The sequence below is a fragment of the Telmatherina bonti genome (genome assembly GCF_933228915.1).
Source record: "Telmatherina bonti genome assembly, chromosome: 17".
NCBI lineage: Eukaryota > Metazoa > Chordata > Actinopteri > Atheriniformes > Telmatherinidae > Telmatherina > Telmatherina bonti.
In genome coordinates, this window is record NC_136615.1 from 35228055 (window position 1) to 35248873 (window position 20819).

The 20819-nt window shown below is 47.1% G+C and overlaps 1 protein-coding gene across 1 annotated transcript in view; it reads left to right on the plus strand.

Annotated features, from left to right (window-relative positions):
- scai (suppressor of cancer cell invasion) overlaps positions 1 to 20819 on the plus strand; it is a gene marked incomplete at its 5' end in the record, with an annotated part of 37073 nt that overhangs the window by 15323 nt on the left and 931 nt on the right. Inside the window, 13 exons of the mRNA XM_079257195.1 lie at positions 8 to 94; positions 247 to 345; positions 1691 to 1787; positions 2543 to 2641; positions 2726 to 2878; positions 3201 to 3302; positions 14862 to 14963; positions 15094 to 15172; positions 17608 to 17710; positions 17873 to 17954; positions 18045 to 18117; positions 20374 to 20547; positions 20639 to 20739. Of these exons, the coding sequence (XP_079113321.1) occupies positions 8 to 94; positions 247 to 345; positions 1691 to 1787; positions 2543 to 2641; positions 2726 to 2878; positions 3201 to 3302; positions 14862 to 14963; positions 15094 to 15172; positions 17608 to 17710; positions 17873 to 17954; positions 18045 to 18117; positions 20374 to 20547; positions 20639 to 20739 (1351 nt within the window). The remainder of the gene's footprint in view (positions 1 to 7; positions 95 to 246; positions 346 to 1690; positions 1788 to 2542; positions 2642 to 2725; positions 2879 to 3200; positions 3303 to 14861; positions 14964 to 15093; positions 15173 to 17607; positions 17711 to 17872; positions 17955 to 18044; positions 18118 to 20373; positions 20548 to 20638; positions 20740 to 20819) is intronic.

The following is a 20819-nucleotide window of genomic DNA, read 5'->3' on the forward strand; positions in this document are numbered from 1 at the left end:
TTGACAGGCAGGTTCTGGACACCCGGTACGGCCTGAAGAGATGGCAGATCGGAGAAGTAGCATCCAAAATTGGCCAGCTTTATTACCACTACTAGTAAGTCAAACACCTGCAGACCACCTGCAGTAACACACTCCCACACCTCCCAGGTCTCACCCCAGGGATGGGGTGAGACCCACCGAAGTGTTTTTATTAGTTCCTTCCAGGTTTGGTCCGAGGTGATAATGTTTCCTCCTCTTCCTCCTCAGCCTTCGTACCTCAGAAACCAGCTATCTGAACGAGGCCTTCTCCTTCTACTCAGCTATCCGTCAGCGCTCCTACTACTTTCAGGTCAACAAAGAGGACAGGTGAGGCGCTTCAGTTGGGTTTTATCTTCTGCTTTTCTTTTCAGTCCGTTAAAGCTTTACATTTAAACAAACTCCTTCAGATTTTATTGTAGTTCGGAAGCGTCCTCAATAAAACCATCCAACCCATGCTGCACGTTGGGCCCGCTGCACGTCGTTGGACCCGCTGCACGTTAGGCCCGCTGCACGTCGTTGGACCCGCTGCACGTCGTTGGGCCCGCTGCACGTCGTTGGGCCCGCTGCACGTCGTTGGGCCCGCTGCACGTCGTTGGACCCGCTGCACGTTAGGCCCGCTGCACGTCGTTGGGCCCGCTGCACGTCGTTGGGCCCGCTGCACGTTGGGCCCGCTGCACGTTGGGCCCGCTGCACGTCGTTGGGCCCGCTGCACGTCGTTGGGCCCGCTGCACGTTGGGCCCGCTGCACGTTGGGCCCGCTGCACGTCGTTGGGCCCGCTGCACGTCGTTGGGCCCGCTGCACGTCGTTGGGCCCGCTGCACGTCGTTGGGCCCGCTGCACGTCGTTGGGCCCGCTGCACGTCGTTGGACCCGCTGCACGTCGTTGGGCCCGCTGCACGTCGTTGGGCCCGCTGCACGTCGTTGGGCCCGCTGCACGTCGTTGGGCCCGCTGCACGTTGGGCCCGCTGCACGTCGTTGGACCCGCTGCACGTCGTTGGGCCCGCTGCACGTCGTTGGACCCGCTGCACGTCGTTGGGCCCGCTGCACGTCGTTGGGCCCGCTGCACGTCGTTGGGCCCGCTGCACGTCGTTGGGCCCGCTGCACGTCGTTGGGCCCGCTGCACGTCGTTGGGCCCGCTGCACGTTGACGTTTAACTTTAACTTTACATGTGAGCCAGACGGCATCAGGTATCTGTAGTCCTTGTAGCCCCGCCCACAGGGAACAGGAAGTTGTATGTTTTATACTGTAAACTAAAAAAGCACTCGGAGAGCACAAACCTCTTCCAAGCACAGTATTAAAGAATCCTTTTAAAACTTCCTGGATCCAAACGTTGATCCGGATCACCTCTAAAATTAAACCAGTTCTTCCTTTTCACATTTCCAACAAGTCCTGAAAATTTCATGAAAATCCGTCCATAACTTTTATCTTTAACACAAACAGATAAATGGCGGTAAAAACATAATAACGTAATGACAGAAGACAACTCTGACTATAAAACCAGCTCATCTAACTGGTCTTAAGATGGTTGTGACTTCCTGTGGGAGGTGAAACAGGACGTTGCTGTTACTCCGTCCTGCATCAGGCTGCAGGTGTGATGTTTCTCCTCCAGCTGTTCCTGTCGTAGTCGCCAGGTGTGAGACGTGACAGTGATTTATGTCCTGATGTTTTCACCAGGCCTGAGTTGGTGGTGAAGAAGCTTCGATATTACGCTCGCTACATAGTCGTCTGTTTACTGCTTAACAAGATGGACCTGGTCAAAGTGTTGGTGAAGGTATGCTCATGTTGTTATGTGATTTATGAAGAATCATGAAATTAATTAAATCAATTTTTTTCTTGAGTCCAGTCTAAGTAAATACAAAAACCACCTAAGATATTGATGTATTTTGATGGAAACAGTTGTTTATGACTTATTGTTTATAAGTTTATACAGAAGCTTAGAAGTCAGCAATTCTTAAACATGTTTTCTCTTTTTTTTTTTTTTCTTGGATTTTATGTTTTGTGTCATTTGCGGTCCAGTGTTTTAATGCAGGACATCAGAATGAAAAGAAATCTGTAAAAAATCACATGACTTTTGTTTTGAAAAGACTGAAACCACACAAGGAAGGTAAAGTGTTATAAAGGTAAATTATGTAGCTAACAAAATTAGTGAAAGATGGCAAATTGTAGACTAGACCAGGGTCATCTCGGTCCCACCAAGCAGCAGCCTTGCAGGTTTGCAATGTATCCCTGCTCCAACGCACCTGGCCGAAATTCCAACTGCTGATGAATTTTTGCGCCATGATGAACGTGAGTTGGCCTGTTGGTGCAGGGAGGGCTGCCGCCGTCATGAGACCGAGGCCGAGACCCTGGTCTAGACCAGAGGGTCAACACCATGTAGAGCTGCATTGCTGTGTCACACATATGTTTACAAATGTGCAGTGAGACAATTCCTAATGCATAGGTTCATAGAGATGTGCTGGATCTGCCTGGAGGTCCAGCTTCATCGGGGTGGTTTTGGTTTCACTGCCTGTTTTTCTGTCTCACCAGGAGTTATCAGAGGAAATTGAAGACTACACGCAGAGATTCAACACAGAGGACCAGCTGGAGTGGAACCTGGTTCTGCAAGAAGTGGCAGCCTTTGTGGAGGTAGGAAACCGTGGAGCTGTTTGCTTATCGTAACCGGATCGGCTCTTAGAGATTCACCGCTCTCCCTCTGTCGTTCCAAAACAGGCTGATCCGGTGGTCGTCATGAACGACAACAACTCTGTGGTTGTCACTAGCAACAGGCTGCAGGAGGGAAGCGTACCTCCGCTGGAACAAGGCATGGTGGTCGGGCAGCTCGTCCTCGCCGACGCACTAATCATCGGCAACTGTAACAACCAGGTTCTAACCCACTAATGTGCTGCTTGTAATGCATTGTAAAATACTGGCTTGCAGTGTCTAATCTGTTAGTGATCCGTCCACATCTGACTAATAGTGTATGTGTTCAGTCAGAGGCTTCTTCAGCTGCAGCACAGGCGCAGCACATCTTCCACAATGACCAGGAAGAAATGTCTGATTTGTATTTCTAATATTCTAACTAAAGATGTTCCACCATCATGGCAGCTCTCTGGTGATCTACTGTGTCTGAAAAACGCCAGTGATCTCTCCAGACTGGACAGAAATCCCACTTAAGTGACATCACAAATCTTTCCTCTGTTTTTAGGTCAAGTTCAGCGAGTTAACCATCGATATGTTCCGCATGCTTCAAGCTCTGGAGAGGGAACCCGTCAACCTGGCCACGCAGACTTCCAAACAGGGAACGCCGGTGAGTGTCGTGTGAAGCACGCTGATGTGAGGCACCCTATCCTGTCCAGCATCGTAGCAGGCAGAACACTTACATATTAGTTCTGCCAAGGACGGTATGTCTGCATATAGCTGCCCTCGATGCCTACCATGGATAAAGGTGAAGCCGCACGGTAAAGTCGAGTGTAAAGCCGGACGGTATAGTCAGACTGTAACGTGGGTCGGTAACGTAGGACTGTAAAACTGGACGGTACATCCGAGCGGTAAAGTCCGAAGGTAAAGTAGGACGGTAATGTCGGGACGGTAACGTAGGACGGTAACATGGGAATGTAAAACCGGACGGTAATGTCGGGACGGTAACGTAGGACGATAAAGTCGCATGTAACGTAGGACGGTAATGTCGGGACGGTAACGTAGGACGGTAACATGGGACTGTAAAACCGGACGGTAATGTCGGGACGGTAGGACGATAAAGTCGCATGTAGCGTAGGACGGTAATGTCGGGACGGTAACGTTGGACGGTAACATGGGACTGTAAAACCGGACGGTAATGTCGGGACGGTAACGTAGGACGATAAAGTCGCATGTAACGTAGGACGGTAATGTCGGGACGGTAACGTTGGACGGTAACATGGGACTGTAAAACCGGACGGTAATGTCGGGACGGTAACGTAGGACGATAAAGTCGCATGTAACGTAGGACGGTAATGTCGGGACGGTAACGTAGGACGGTAACATGGGAATGTAAAACCGGACGGTAATGTCGGGACGGTAACGTAGGACGATAAAGTCGCATGTAACGTAGGACGGTAATGTCGGGACGGTAACGTTGGACGGTAACATGGGACTGTAAAACCGGACGGTAATGTCGGGACGGTAGGACGATAAAGTCGCATGTAGCGTAGGACGGTAATGTCGGGACGGTAACGTAGGACGGTAACATGGGACTGTAAAACCGGACGGTAATGTCGGGACGGTAGGACGATAAAGTCGCATGTAGCGTAGGACGGTAATGTCGGGACGGTAACGTTGGACGGTAACATGGGACTGTAAAACCGGACGGTAATGTCGGGACGGTAGGACGATAAAGTCGCATGTAACGTAGGACGGTAATGTTGGGACGGTAACGTAGGACGGTAACATGGGACTGTAAAACCGGATGGTAATGTCGGGACGGTAACTTAGGACGGTAATGTCGGGACGGTAATGTAGGATGATAAAGTCGCCTGTAACGTAGGACGGTAATGTCGGGACGGTAACGTAGGATGATAAAGTCGCCTGTAACGTAGGACGGTAATGTCGGGACGGTAACGTAGGACGATAAAGTCGCATGTAACGTAGGACAGTAATGTCAGGACGATAACGTAGGACGGTAACATGGGACTGTAAAACCGGACGGTAATGTTGGATGGCAACGTAGGATGGTAACATAGGACGATAAAGCCGGACTAAAAGCCTAAAAAGCTTCACTGTGCCAAACAACTGCCGTTTTTTGTGACTTTGAAATCCACTGAAATCACACAAACATAATTTCTGTAGCGATGTACTGCTGTGTTTCAGCAGAGCCTGCTATTGTGCTGCCATGGCAGCGAGCAGCAGTGTCTGGCAAAGCCCAGTGAAAACGGTTACCTTTAGGCTCATTAAAGCAAGATAGTTGACTCCTGCTCCTCCTGGTGGAGGAGAAAATTTTAGAATCTTCTTCCATCTGGAGCTGCTTCCAACTGAGGATAGCTCCATGTTGATCCTCTTGGATCCTCCGGTGTGCTGCCTTTTAGGTTCCTTTTGTCTTGGTGATAGTGACACAAACCAAACCTCCAGTCTTATGTCATCTCATAGAGTTTGATGATGTCTGATGGCATGAAGCTGTGTGAAGGTGTTTGATAGAACTGATGGTGTGTAATGTCTTGTAATGATGGTGCCCAATGGTGTGATGTGTGTCATGGTGTGTAATGTGTGTGATGTGTGTGATGTGTGTAATGTGTGTGATGTGTGTGATGTGTGTCATGGTGTGTAATGTGTGTGATGTGTGTCATGGTGTGTAATGTGTGTGATGTGTGTGATGTGTGTCATGGTGTGTAATGTGTGTGATGTGTGTCATGTGTGTCATGGTGTGTAATGTGTGTGATGTGTGTCATGGTGTGTAATGTGTGTGATGTGTGTGATGTGTGTCATGGTGTGTAATGTGTGTGATGTGTGTCATGGTGTGTAATGTGTGTGATGTGTGTCATGGTGTGTAATGTGTGTGATGTGTGTCATGGTGTGTAATGTGTGTGAGGGGGTGTGATGGTGTGTGATGTGTGTGATGTGTGTCATGGTGTGTGATGGTGTGTGATGTGTGTGATGTGTGTCATGGTGTGTAATGTGTGTGATGTGTGTCATGGTGTGTAATGTGTGTGAGGGGGTGTGATGGTGTGTGATGTGTGTGATGTGTGTCATGGTGTGTGATGTGTGTGATGTGTGTGATGTGTGTCATGGTGTGTAATGTGTGTGATGTGTGTCATGGTGTGTAATGTGTGTGAGGGGGTGTGATGGTGTGTGATGTGTGTGATGTGTGTCATGGTGTGTAATGTGTGTGATGTGTGTCATGGTGTGTAATGTGTGTGAGGGGGTGTGATGGTGTGTGATGTGTGTGATGTGTGTCATGGTGTGTAATGTGTGTGATGTGTGTGATGTGTGTCATGGTGTGTAATGTGTGTGATGTGTGTCATGGTGTGTAATGTGTGTGATGTGTGTCATGGTGTGATGTGTGTCATGTGTGTGATGTGTGTCATGGTGTGTAATGTGTGTGATGGTGTGTCATGTGTGTGATGTGTGTGATGGTGTGTGATGGTGTGTGATGTGTGTCATGGTGTGTGATGGTGTGTAATGTGTGTGATGTGTGTGATGTGTGTGATGGTGTGTGATGGTGTGTAATGTGTGTGATGTGTGTGATGGTGTGTGATGTGTGTCATGGTGTGTGATGGTGTGTAATGTGTGTGATGTGTGTGATGGTGTGTGATGTGTGTCATGGTGTGTGATGGTGTGTGATGTGTGTGATGGTGTGTGATGGTGTGTAATGTGTGTGATGTGTGTGATGGTGTGTGATGGTGTGTGATGTGTGTGATGGTGTGTGATGGTGTGTAATGTGTGTGATGTGTGTGATGGTGTGTGATGGTGTGTGATGTGTGTGATGGTGTGTGATGGTGTGTAATGTGTGTGATGTGTGTGATGGTGTGTGATGGTGTGTGATGGTGTGTGATGTGTGTGATGGTGTGTGATGGTGTGTGATGGTGTGTGATGGTGTGTGATGTGTGTGATGGTGTGTGATGGTGTGTGATGTGTGTAATGTGTGTGATGGTGTGTGATGTGTGTGATGGTGTGTGATGTGTGTGATGGTGTGTGATGTGTGTCATGGTGTGTAATGTGTGTGATGTGTGTGATGGTGTGTAATGTGTGTAATGTGTGTGATGGTGTGTGATGTGTGTGATGGTGTGTGATGTGTGTGATGGTGTGTAATGTGTGTGATGTGTGTGATGTGTGTGATGGTGTGTGATGGTGTGTAATGTGTGTAATGTGTGTGATGGTGTGTGATGTGTGTGATGGTGTGTGATGTGTGTGATGGTGTGTGATGGTGTGTGATGTGTGTGATGGTGTGTGATGTGTGTGATGTGTGTGATGTGTGTGATGGTGTGTGATGGTGTGTGATGTGTGTCATGGTGTGTGATGGTGTGTGATGTGTGTGATGTGTGTCATGGTGTGTGATGGTGTGTGATGGTGTGTGATGTGTGTGATGGTGTGTGATGTGTGTGATGGTGTGTGATGTGTGTGATGGTGTGTGATGTGTGTGATGGTGTGTGATGGTGTGTGATGTGTGTGATGGTGTGTGATGTGTGTGATGTGTGTGATGTGTGTCATGGTGTGTGATGGTGTGTGATGTGTGTGATGGTGTGTAATGTGTGTGATGTGTGTGATGTGTGTCATGGTGTGTGATGGTGTGTGATGTGTGTGATGTGTGTCATGGTGTGTGATGGTGTGTGATGGTGTGTGATGTGTGTGATGTGTGTCATGGTGTGTGATGGTGTGTAATGTGTGTGATGTGTGTGATGTGTGTGATGTGTGTGATGGTGTGTGATGTGTGTGATGGTGTGTGATGTGTGTCATGGTGTGTGATGGTGTGTAATGTGTGTCATGGTGTGTGATGTGTGTCATGGTGTGTGATGTGTGTGATGTGTGTCATGGTGTGTGATGTGTGTGATGTGTGTGATGTGTGTGATGGTGTGTGATGGTGTGTGATGGTGTGTGATGTGTGTGATGTGTGTGATGTGTGTCATGGTGTGTGATGGTGTGTAATGTGTGTGATGTGTGTGATGTGTGTCATGGTGTGTGATGTGTGTGATGTGTGTGATGTGTGTGATGGTGTGTGATGTGTGTGATGGTGTGTGATGGTGTGTAATGTGTGTGATGTGTGTCATGGTGTGTGATGGTGTGTAATGTGTGTGATGGTGTGTGATGTGTGTGATGTGTGTCATGGTGTGTGATGTGTGTGATGGTGTGTGATGTGTGTGATGGTGTGTGATGTGTGTGATGTGTGTCATGGTGTGTGATGTGTGTGATGTGTGTGATGGTGTGTGATGTGTGTCATGGTGTGTGATGTGTGTGATGTGTGTCATGGTGTGTGATGTGTGTGATGTGTTTGATGGTGTGTGATGTGTGTCATGGTGTGTGATGTGTGTGATGTGTGTGATGTGTGTGATGTGTGTGATGTGTGTGATGGTGTGTGATGTGTGTAATGTGTGTGATGGTGTGTGATGTGTGTGATGTGTGTGATGGTGTGTGATGTGTGTGATGGTGTGTGATGTGTGTGATGTGTGTGATGGTGTGTGATGGTGTGTGATGTGTGTGATGTGTGTCATGGTGTGTGATGTGTGTGATGTGTGTGATGTGTGTCATGGTGTGTGATGTGTGTGATGTGTGTCATGGTGTGTGATGTGTGTGATGGTGTGTGATGGTGTGTAATGTGTGTAATGTGTGTGATGGTGTGTGATGTGTGTGATGGTGTGTGATGTGTGTGATGGTGTGTGATGTGTGTGATGTGTGTGATGGTGTGTGATGTGTGTGATGGTGTGTGATGTGTGTGATGGTGTGTGATGGTGTGTGATGGTGTGTGATGGTGTGTGATGTGTGTGATGTGTGTCATGGTGTGTGATGTGTGTGATGGTGTGTAATGTGTGTAATGTGTGTGATGGTGTGTGATGTGTGTGATGGTGTGTGATGTGTGTGATGGTGTGTGATGTGTGTGATGTGTGTGATGGTGTGTGATGTGTGTGATGGTGTGTGATGTGTGTGATGGTGTGTGATGGTGTGTGATGTGTGTGATGGTGTGTGATGTGTGTGATGTGTGTGATGGTGTGTGATGTGTGTGATGGTGTGTGATGGTGTGTGATGTGTGTGATGTGTGTGATGTGTGTGATGGTGTGTGATGTGTGTCATGGTGTGTAATGTGTGTGATGGTGTGTGATGTGTGTGATGGTGTGTGATGGTGTGTGATGGTGTGTAATGTGTGTAATGTGTGTGATGGTGTGTGATGTGTGTGATGGTGTGTGATGTGTGTGATGGTGTGTGATGTGTGTGATGGTGTGTGATGTGTGTGATGTGTGTGATGGTGTGTGATGTGTGTGATGGTGTGTGATGGTGTGTGATGTGTGTCATGGTGTGTGATGGTGTGTAATGTGTGTGATGTGTGTCATGGTGTGTGATGGTGTGTAATGTGTGTGATGGTGTGTGATGTGTGTGATGGTGTGTGATGTGTGTGATGGTGTGTAATGTGTGTGATGGTGTGTGATGGTGTGTGATGGTGTGTGATGTGTGTCATGGTGTGTGATGGTGTGTGATGTGTGTCATGGTGTGTGATGGTGTGTGATGTGTGTGATGGTGTGTGATGTGTGTCATGGTGTGTGATGGTGTGTGATGTGTGTGATGGTGTGTGATGGTGTGTAATGTGTGTGATGTGTGTCATGGTGTGTGATGGTGTGTGATGTGTGTGATGGTGTGTGATGGTGTGTGATGGTGTGTGATGTGTGTCATGGTTTGTGATGGTGTGTGATGTGTGTCATGGTGTGTGATGGTGTGTAATGTGTGTGATGTGTGTCATGGTGTGTGATGGTGTGTAATGTGTGTGATGGTGTGTGATGTGTGTGATGTGTGTGATGGTGTGTGATGGTGTGTGATGTGTGTGATGGTGTGTGATGGTGTGTGATGTGTGTCATGGTGTGTGATGGTGTGTGATGTGTGTGATGTGTGTGATGTGTGTCATGGTGTGTGATGGTGTGTGATGTGTGTCATGGTGTGTGATGGTGTGTGATGTGTGTGATGTGTGTGATGGTGTGTGATGGTGTGTGATGTGTGTGATGTGTGTCATGGTGTGTGATGTGTGTGATGGTGTGTGATGTGTGTGATGGTGTGTGATGTGTGTGATGTGTGTCATGGTGTGTGATGTGTGTCATGGTGTGTCATGGTGTGTGATGTGTGTGATGTGTGTGATGGTGTGTCATGTGTGTCATGGTGTGTGATGGTGTGTGATGGTGTGTGATGTGTGTGATGGTGTGTGATGTGTGTGATGTGTGTCATGGTGTGTGATGTGTGTGATGTGTGTGATGTGTGTGATGGTGTGTGATGTGTGTGATGGTGTGTGATGTGTGTGATGGTGTGTGATGTGTGTGATGGTGTGTGATGTGTGTCATGGTGTGTGATGTGTGTGATGTGTGTGATGGTGTGTGATGTGTGTGATGGTGTGTGATGTGTGTGATGTGTGTGATGGTGTGTGATGTGTGTCATGGTGTGTGATGTGTGTGATGTGTGTGATGTGTGTCATGGTGTGTGATGGTGTGTGATGTGTGTGATGTGTGTCATGGTGTGTGATGTGTGTCATGGTGTGTGATGGTGTGTGATGTGTGTGATGGTGTGTGATGGTGTGTGATGTGTGTGATGTGTGTCATGGTGTGTGATGTGTGTCATGGTGTGTGATGTGTGTCATGGTGTGTGATGGTGTGTGATGGTGTGTGATGTGTGTCATGGTGTGTGATGGTGTGTGATGTGTGTCATGGTGTGTGATGTGTGTCATGGTGTGTGATGGTGTGTGATGTGTGTGATGGTGTGTGATGTGTGTGATGGTGTGTGATGGTGTGTGATGGTGTGTGTGATGGTGTGTGATGTGTGTGATGGTGTGTGATGTGTGTGATGTGTGTCATGGTGTGTGATGGTGTGTGATGTGTGTCATGGTGTGTGTGATGTGTGTGATGGTGTGTGATGGTGTGTGATGTGTGTCATGGTGTGTGATGGTGTGTGATGTGTGTCATGGTGTGTGATGTGTGTCATGGTGTGTGATGGTGTGTGATGTGTGTGATGGTGTGTGATGTGTGTGATGTGTGTGATGGTGTGTGATGGTGTGTGTGATGGTGTGTGATGTGTGTGATGGTGTGTGATGTGTGTGATGTGTGTCATGGTGTGTGATGGTGTGTGATGTGTGTGATGGTGTGTGATGTGTGTGATGGTGTGTGATGGTGTGTGATGTGTGTGATGGTGTGTGATGGTGTGTGATGGTGTGTGTGATGGTGTGTGATGTGTGTGATGGTGTGTGATGTGTGTGATGTGTGTCATGGTGTGTGATGGTGTGTGATGTGTGTCATGGTGTGTGTGATGGTGTGTGATGTGTGTGATGGTGTGTGATGGTGTGTGATGTGTGTGATGGTGTGTGATGGTGTGTGATGGTGTGTGATGGTGTGTGTGATGGTGTGTGATGTGTGTGATGTGTGTCATGGTGTGTGATGTGTGTGATGTGTGTCATGGTGTGTGATGGTGTGTGATGTGTGTGATGGTGTGTGATGTGTGTGATGGTGTGTGATGGTGTGTGATGTGTGTGATGGTGTGTGATGGTGTGTGATGGTGTGTGATGGTGTGTGATGGTGTGTGTGATGGTGTGTGATGTGTGTGATGTGTGTCATGGTGTGTGATGTGTGTCATGGTGTGTGATGTGTGTGATGGTGTGTGATGTGTGTCATGGTGTGTGATGTGTGTGATGTGTGTCATGGTGTGTGATGTGTGTGATGGTGTGTGATGTGTGTCATGGTGTGTGATGTGTGTGATGTGTGTCATGGTGTGTGATGTGTGTGATGGTGTGTGATGTGTGTGATGGTGTGTGATGTGTGTGATGTGTGTCATGGTGTGTGATGTGTGTGATGGTGTGTGATGTGTGTGATGGTGTGTGATGTGTGTGATGGTGTGTGATGGTGTGTGATGTGTGTGATGGTGTGTGATGGTGTGTGATGTGTGTCATGGTGTGTGTGATGGTGTGTGATGTGTGTGATGGTGTGTGATGTGTGTCATGGTGTGTGTGATGGTGTGTGATGGTGTGTGATGTGTGTGATGGTGTGTGTGATGGTGTGTGATGTGTGTGATGTGTGTCATGGTGTGTGATGTGTGTGATGTGTGTCATGGTGTGTGATGGTGTGTGATGTGTGTGATGTGTGTCATGGTGTGTGATGGTGTGTGATGTGTGTCATGGTGTGTGTGATGGTGTGTGATGTGTGTGATGGTGTGTGATGGTGTGTGATGTGTGTGATGGTGTGTGATGGTGTGTGATGGTGTGTGATGGTGTGTGTGATGGTGTGTGATGTGTGTGATGTGTGTCATGGTGTGTGATGTGTGTGATGTGTGTCATGGTGTGTGATGGTGTGTGATGTGTGTCATGGTGTGTGTGATGGTGTGTGATGTGTGTGATGGTGTGTGATGTGTGTGATGGTGTGTGATGGTGTGTGATGGTGTGTGTGATGTGTGTCATGGTGTGTGTGATGTGTGTCATGGTGTGTGTGATGGTGTGTGATGTGTGTGATGTGTGTGATGGTGTGTGATGTGTGTGATGGTGTGTGATGTGTGTGATGGTGTGTGATGTGTGTGATGGTGTGTGATGTGTGTGATGGTGTGTGATGTGTGTGATGGTGTGTGATGGTGTGTGATGGTGTGTGATGGTGTGTAATGTGTGTGATGTGTGTGATGGTGTGTGATGTGTGTGATGGTGTGTGATGTGTGTGATGGTGTGTGATGTGTGTGATGGTGTGTGATGGTGTGTGATGTGTGTGATGGTGTGTAATGTGTGTGATGTGTGTGATGGTGTGTCATGGTGTGTCATGGTGTGTGATGTGTGTGATGGTGTGTGATGTGTGTGATGTGTGTGATGGTGTGTGATGTGTGTCATGGTGTGTGATGTGTGTGATGGTGTGTGTGATGTGTGTGATGTGTGTGATGGTGTGTGATGTGTGTGATGGTGTGTGATGGTGTGTAATGTGTGTGATGTGTGTGATGGTGTGTCATGGTGTGTCATGGTGTGTGATGTGTGTGATGGTGTGTGATGTGTGTGATGTGTGTGATGGTGTGTGATGTGTGTCATGGTGTGTGATGTGTGTGATGGTGTGTGTGATGTGTGTGATGTGTGTGATGGTGTGTGATGGTGTGTGATGGTGTGTAATGTGTGTGATGTGTGTGATGGTGTGTCATGGTGTGTCATGGTGTGTGATGTGTGTGATGGTGTGTGATGTGTGTGATGTGTGTGATGGTGTGTGATGTGTGTCATGGTGTGTGATGTGTGTGATGGTGTGTGTGATGTGTGTGATGTGTGTGATGGTGTGTGATGTGTGTGATGGTGTGTGATGTGTGTGATGGTGTGTGTGATGGTGTGTGATGTGTGTGATGTGTGTGAGGGGGTGTGATGGTGTGTAATGTGTGTGATGTGTGTCATGGTGTGTGATGTGTGTGATGTGTGTGATGTGTGTGATGTGTGTGATGGTGTGTGATGGTGTGTGATGTGTGTGATGGTGTGTGTGATGTGTGTGATGGTGTGTGTGATGGTGTGTGATGTGTGTGATGTGTGTGAGGGGGTGTGATGGTGTGTAATGTGTGAAATGTGTGTGATGTGTGTGATGGTGTGTGATGTGTGTGATGGTGTGTGATGTGTGTGTGATGGTGTGTGATGTGTGTGATGGTGTGTGTGATGGTTTGTGATGTGTGTGATGGTGTGTGATGTGTGTGATGGTGTGTGATGTGTGTGATGGTGTGTGATGGTGTGTGATGTGTGTGATGGTGTGTGATGTGTGTGATGGTGTGTGATGTGTGTGATGTGTGTGATGGTGTGTGATGGTGTGTGATGTGTGTGATGTGTGTGATGGTGTGTGATGTGTGTGATGGTGTGTGATGTGTGTGATGGTGTGTGATGTGTGTGATGGTGTGTGATGTGTGTGATGTGTGTGATGGTGTGTGATGTGTGTGATGGTGTGTGATGTGTGTGATGGTGTGTGATGGTGTGTGTGATGTGTGTGATGTGTGTGATGGTGTGTGATGTGTGTGATGGTGTGTGATGGTGTGTGATGTGTGTGATGTGTGTGATGTGTGTGATGGTGTGTGATGTGTGTGATGTGTGTGATGGTGTGTGATGTGTGTGATGGTGTGTGATGTGTGTGATGGTGTGTGATGTGTGTGATGGTGTGTGATGGTGTGTGATGTGTGTGATGTGTGTGATGGTGTGTGATGTGTGTGATGGTGTGTGATGTGTGTGATGGTGTGTGATGGTGTGTGTGATGTGTGTGATGGTGTGTGATGGTGTGTGATGTGTGTGATGGTGTGTGATGGTGTGTGATGTGTGTGATGGTGTGTGATGTGTGTGATGTGTGTGATGGTGTGTGATGGTGTGTGATGTGTGTGATGTGTGTGATGGTGTGTGATGTGTGTGATGGTGTGTGATGTGTGTGATGGTGTGTGATGGTGTGTGATGTGTGTGATGGTGTGTGATGTGTGTGATGGTGTGTGATGGTGTGTGTGATGGTGTGTGATGTGTGTGATGGTGTGTGATGGTGTGTGTGATGGTGTGTGATGGTGTGTGATGGTGTGTGATGTGTGTGATGGTGTGTGATGTGTGTGATGTGTGTGATGGTGTGTGATGGTGTGTGATGGTGTGTGTGATGGTGTGTGATGTGTGTGATGGTGTGTGATGGTGTGTGTGATGGTGTGTGATGTGTGTGATGGTGTGTGATGGTGTGTGATGTGTGTGATGGTGTGTGATGTGTGTGATGTGTGTGATGGTGTGTGATGTGTGTGATGTGTGTGATGGTGTGTGATGGTGTGTGATGTGTGTGTGATGGTGTGTGATGTGTGTGATGTGTGTGATGGTGTGTGTGATGGTGTGTGATGGTGTGTGATGTGTGTGATGGTGTGTGATGGTGTGTGTGATGGTGTGTGATGTGTGTGATGGTGTGTGATGTGTGTGATGTGTGTGATGGTGTGTGATGTGTGTGATGTGTGTGATGGTGTGTGATGTGTGTGATGTGTGTGATGGTGTGTGATGGTGTGTGATGTGTGTGATGTGTGTGATGGTGTGTGATGTGTGTGATGTGTGTCATGGTGTGTGATGTGTGTGATGGTGTGTGATGTGTGTGATGGTGTGTGATGTGTGTGATGGTGTGTGATGTGTGTGATGGTGTGTGATGTGTGTGATGGTGTGTGATGGTGTGTGACCCCTGGTATCGCAGCTGTTCTCATCTCCAGCGTTTCTCTGCAGGAACCGAGTGAGAAACCAGCAAAGAGAGAAAATCCTCACAAATATTTACTGTACAAGCCAACGTTCAGCCAGCTTTTCACTTTCCTCTCCGCCTCTTTTAAGGTCAGTATGATTTAACGAAACAAATGTTTCTGTCAGAGCGAGCGGCTCTCCAGCCGTCACTTTAATCATTATCAGTGATTGATGATTATTTAAGGTTTATACGTGAAGCTCAGAGGGTTCTTTTCTCCAGGAATTACCTGCCAACAGTGTCCTGCTGGTCTACTTATCAGCTACCGGAGTCTTCCCCACCGCACACTCGGATTATGAAGGTAAGATCCAGCAGATCCTCTGTACAAACTTCCCTCTGAATAAACCAAGGAAAGATAATGGTCCTATCCTCAATACATTAAAATCGTATGTTCAGAACGATCAAACTTTATTTAAAGGGGTGCTATGATGGTATGTGGAGTTTTCTGAGCTTTCTACAGTGTTACAGTGTTGAATCCTCATCAGACATGTGAACGGCACTGTTTTTTATCACCTAAACGCATGTTTGAGTTTGTGTTTGAGTTCCACCACTCTATCCGTTCGGTTTCCATGGCAACAAAAAACGTGTGGTTTTAGAGAGTTTTTTTCTACTTGGAAATCCTTGTGACGTCCCGGGGGATAAGGTTGGGTGATTGGTTACCTTCTACTGGTTAACAAGGACATGTACAAATACATCAGGCGGGTGGAAAACGTGGGATAAAGTTATTTCCAACGATGGCTGGTGAGTTTACCAAAGAGAGACATCCTGCTGCATTCGTTGCTGTGGGTTGCTGTTTTCCACTTCGTTTTCAGGCTCTGATTCAGGTTCCAACATGTAGGGCTGGATGCTATGTGTTGACATTGTAGTTTGTTTTTTTATTGAGTTCATATGAGCCTAATCCTTCTGTTTATGAGATGTTACAATGATGGTGAAAGCAGGTGCGGTGCGCGCTCCCGATGTAGTGCAGTGGCGGGAGGCAGGGCTTAATGCGGAAGAGTCTCAATCCACTCGTTTTGCCCGCAGGCTGATCTGACAGCCTACGGAGAGGGTCGGTCTGAAGTAAATAAAGCCATTTGTGACAATAACTCCATCAATCCCAGCCCTTCTGGGCTCAGAAATAAAAATGAATTAGCCTGAAATGAACATAATAGTTCCACTTTAAACATGTTGTAAATCATTTTTACTATAGCAAACAATATTCACCTTCTGGTGTTTTTCCCTTTTAATCTGGTTGATTCATAAAACCTGATCGGTCTTCATAAGAGTTAAAAACCAACAGAAATAATCCAGCAGAAGCATAATTCTCCCATTGGTACATGTACTACATGAACTTCATGTACTACTAGTGATACTCTTACTCCCTCTAGTGGCAGCATGAATAATTTTCTGACATCCAACAATTCAGTTTTCCATGGTGTTGCGTTCGCTGCTGCTGCTGCTGCTGCATGTTCGTGGGAAGGCAGACATGCATGATCTGCAGCTGACCTGGAGCTTCCTGACCTTCAGCTTCACTGAACACTGAATCTCTCCCAGCTTGGTGCTGAAAACCAGCAAAACCAGAGATATGATGGGGAATTTCAGCCGACTGACTGGGACGAAAGCACAGCTTGCTTTGTACACATTTAGATTTACATAAAATAAGTACAAGTGCTGTTTGACGGTTTTATTATAATAATACATTTTTATCCATTCAGATTTTATGATTTGCGACTCAACATGTTAAAAGCAAGTTAAAGTGAAAAAATAATGATCAGGTCATGGAGGTGACGCTGTGTTATTTCAAAACATGGATAATAAAGTTTTCCATTTTTACGTATTCAACCGGCAAAAATATTCTCAGGGTTAGAATGACTTTACTGAGTTTAGTGATAGCTGCTCCCATTCTGCATTAAATGATAAAGGTAAAACTTGGAGAACCTGATCTCTTCTGAGGTGGGACTGATGTAAAACCTGGAGAAACTCTGCGTTTCTAGAAGCTGCTAAATCAGGTTAATAATGTTTATTTTCAAGTTATGCACCAAGTTTTGATCCTAATGTTCCTAAATCCAGATTAAAGTGTGTTTATGTGAATGTTCAGAAGTAATTCAGCTCCTGAATGTGATCAGGGACATCTGTTCACGTATCGTCAGCATGGCGCTAACATCATGCTAACATGGCGTTAACATGGTGCTAACATGATGCTAGCATGGTGCTAACATGGCGCTAGCATGATGCTAGCATGGTGCTAATATGGTGTTAACATGGTGCTAGCATGGTGTTAACATGGTGCTAGCATGGTGCTAACATGGAGCTAACATGATGCTAACATGGTGCTAACATGATGTTAGCATGGTGCTAACATTATGCTAGCATGGTGCTAACATGATGTTAGCATGGTGCTAACATGATGTTAGCATGGTGCTAATATGGTGTTAGCATGGTGCTAACATGATGTTAGCATGGTGCTAACATTATGCTAGCATGGTGCTAACATGATGTTAGCATGGTGCTAGCATGGTGCTAACATGATGTTAGCATGGTGCTAACATGGCGCTATCACCAGGCATGTCTTCCTCTTGTCTGTTGTCATTTACTCAGGCAGAGTAGCAGACAGTGAGGAACCAGGTCCGTAGATTGTCCTGGGTGTTCCTACATGGACGTGATGATTGTGGGACATCCTGTCCTCGCTGTGAGACGGTTGTGTGTAAGGGCTTTCTGAGGAAGCAGGGTGTAATGGGTTTAATGTGTGATTTCCAGCGGGACCGTATGATTTCGGAGGCGTTCTCACAAACACAAACCGTGATGTGGTGAATGGAGAGACGGTGCAGAAGAAGAATCAGGCGCTGAAAGAAATGCATTGGTGAGTTTTCCTCCGTAAGCGATGAAGACATGATGGAAAGGAATGAGTGTGTTGTTCTGGGACCATCATCCCTGGATGTCTGTGACTCCGTCTGACTCTAAACGATGATTTAAAGTTGTTGTTACGGGAACGGATTTCTGATGTTTGTTTGTAATGCTGCAGCCTTCATCCAGGAGACTTGTCCCCCTTCACCAGGAAGCCGCTTTTTATCATTGTAGATTCTTCAAACAGTGCAGCCTACAAGGTGGGTCCTTTCCTCTGGTCAGACGACGTCTCCCTACTTCTGTTGGTGTTTCCTCATCAGATGCTTTCTGTCTTTTGTTTGTCTGGACAGAATTTCACGAATCTGTTTGGCCAGCCTCTGGTGTGCCTGCTGTCTCCTGCAGTTTATCCTAAAAGTGTTCCAGGTTTGTTCCAGCTTCTGTTTCCTCTCTGCTGTCAGAACTCGCTGCTTCTCCACAACACTAACACATAGAGACGCTGCCATCTGCCACATTCACAGAAATCTATTTACACCTTTTCCACCACAATTCCAGGTCCAGTAGTCTGCTCTCTGTGCAAAGCGTGAATTAAACCAGAATTCAATGGTTTACCAGTTTCTTTACCATATTTTCTTCCCAGTAGAAGATAAACAACATGTCAGATGATGAAACTGAGACGTTGAACTGAAAGTGAATCTGATGCAGCAACACGTCTGTAAAAAGTAGTTCCAGGATGATGTTTAGCATCGTTAGCATCTCCTCTTCTTCTAACATCTGTCTGGAAACATCTGTGAGGTGAGGAGAGGAAAGATGTGTGTTTTACATAGACCGTATATGAAATATGGACGGAGCCTCCGGCGGTTAAAAGTGAAGTCTATGCAGAAGTGCATAAACCTGCAGTTCCCCCTTCATCCTCTAGGGGCTCCAAAACAGAGCAAATCCCTGTAGACTCCCATGTTAAAAAGACCAACTTCACAGCAGGAATAAACATGTTTACCGCAGAAATAAACATGTTTACAGCAGGAATAAACATGTTTACAGCAGAAATAAACATGTTTACAGCAGGAATAAACATGTATACAGCAGGAATAAACATGTTTATAGCATGAATAAACATGTTTACAGCAGGAATAAACATGTTTACCGCAGAAATAAACATGTTTACAGCAGGAATAAACATGTTTACAGCAGAAATAAACATGTTTACAGCAGGAATAAACATGTATACAGCAGGAATAAACATGTTTATAGCATGAATAAACATGTTTACAGCCTGGTACAAAAATTTATTTTAGGTTTAACAGGTCAGGTTTACCTTCATGACAACTGTGGGGGGAGTGAATTTTTCTCCAACTCGACCGTTTAAAAGAAATTTAATCTCAAAGTTCGGCACATTTAGGGACGTGTCCTTTTGATTGACAGGTACCTGATCTCCCGCTTCAAGTCAGAAGAACGTAAAACAACTGCGGTTTTTAGCCAGTTAACAACGTGACTTAGCTTTAGTCCGCTTACCTCCGTTAGCTGGTTAGCTCCCGTTATCTTGGTTAGCTTTTAGCTACAGAAAGCTCGGAGTTCGCTCAATGTCAATCATCCACCATGACACTCACAGCCCCCCTCTCAGCTCCACCTCTTTGCCCATATCTGTATTTTCGGGGTGAGACGACACGCATGCCCCTGCCAAGATGGTGATGGTAGGAACCGCCCACCGAGCTTCAATTCAGATCTTCAGAAACCTACGGGTGACGTCACGGAGGCTCCGCCCATCTTTTATATACAGTCTATGGTGTTATATCAAGACACAGAGCTGAGTATAAGTGGAGAAGTTTTGTTGTAATCCACCCACAGGGAAACTGGCCAGAGATCACCAGCATCCTGTTAGATCTTCCGCTCTTTCCCCTGCATACAGAGATTCCTCCTGATTCTCACTATTTCATGCTGAAGAACTTAAAAAAAAATATATTCCACAATGTTCAGACCCAGTTTGTCTCAGACTGGTGAAGCTCTGTCCATCTTTCCATCTAGGAGACTCTGCCTCTCTGAATTGCTCATTTCATACCCAGTCATGTTACTGGTCTGCTGCCAGTTAAACCAGTGGTGTTTTTACCTGCAGCTTTTCTGGCTGCTGTTCCAGCTGTTTGCAGACCTGTTGCTGCATCACATTGACCTGTTTGTCCTCATGTCCTGGTCTGTCCCCTGTGTCCTCATGTCCTGGTCTGTCCCCTGTGTCCTCATGTCCTGGTCTGTCCCCTGTGTCCTCATGTCCTGGTCTGTCCCCTGTGTCTTCATGTCCTGGTCTGTCCCCTGTGTCCTCATGTCCTGGTCTGTCCCCTGTGTCTTCATGTCCTGGTCTGTCCCCTGTGTCTTCATGTCCTGGTCTGTCTTCATGTCCTGGTCTGTCCCCTCTGTCTTCATGTCCTGGTCTGTCTTCATGTCCTGGTCTGTCCCCTGTGTCTTCATGTCCTGGTCTGTCTTCATGTCCTGGTCTGTCCCCTGTGTCTTCATGTCCTGGTCTGTCTTCATGTCCTGGTCTGTCCCCTGTGTCCTCATGTCCTGGTCTGTCCCCTGTGTCTTCATGTCCTGGTCTGTCCCCTGTGTCTTCATGTCCTGGTCTGTCCCCTGTGTCTTCATGTCCTGGTCTGTCCCCTGTGTCTTCATGTCCTGATCTGTCCTCTCCGTCCTCAGACCAGTCCCAGCGTGGGAGTCTCTTCACGCTCTTCCTCTACAGTCCTCTGCTGGCCTTCTCCTCCATCTGTGGCCTGAGCAGCGTGCGGCGAGGACTCTGGGAAAGGGCTCAAGAGTTTCTTCACAAAGTCTTCCGAGACATCGGCCAGATGATAACGCGATCGCGGACAATAGGTAGTCCATCAGAGAGGACTGTGTGTCTCTGTCCTCAGGTGTGAGAATGATGTCTCCATGTGGACACGTCTCCTGTCCTTCCTGTCTGCAGATCAGGCCTTTTTGCAGTTCTTTGGAGACGAGTTTCTGCGCCTGCTGCTGATCCACTTTGTCTTCTGTTCAGCGGCGCTGAGGCTGCACAAACTTTTCCGGGTGAGTTTGTCCCGCTGCTGGACTCCTGTTGTCCAGTTAACGGACCGGTAAGTCGTCCCGGTAGAAGTTGTAAACGTGAC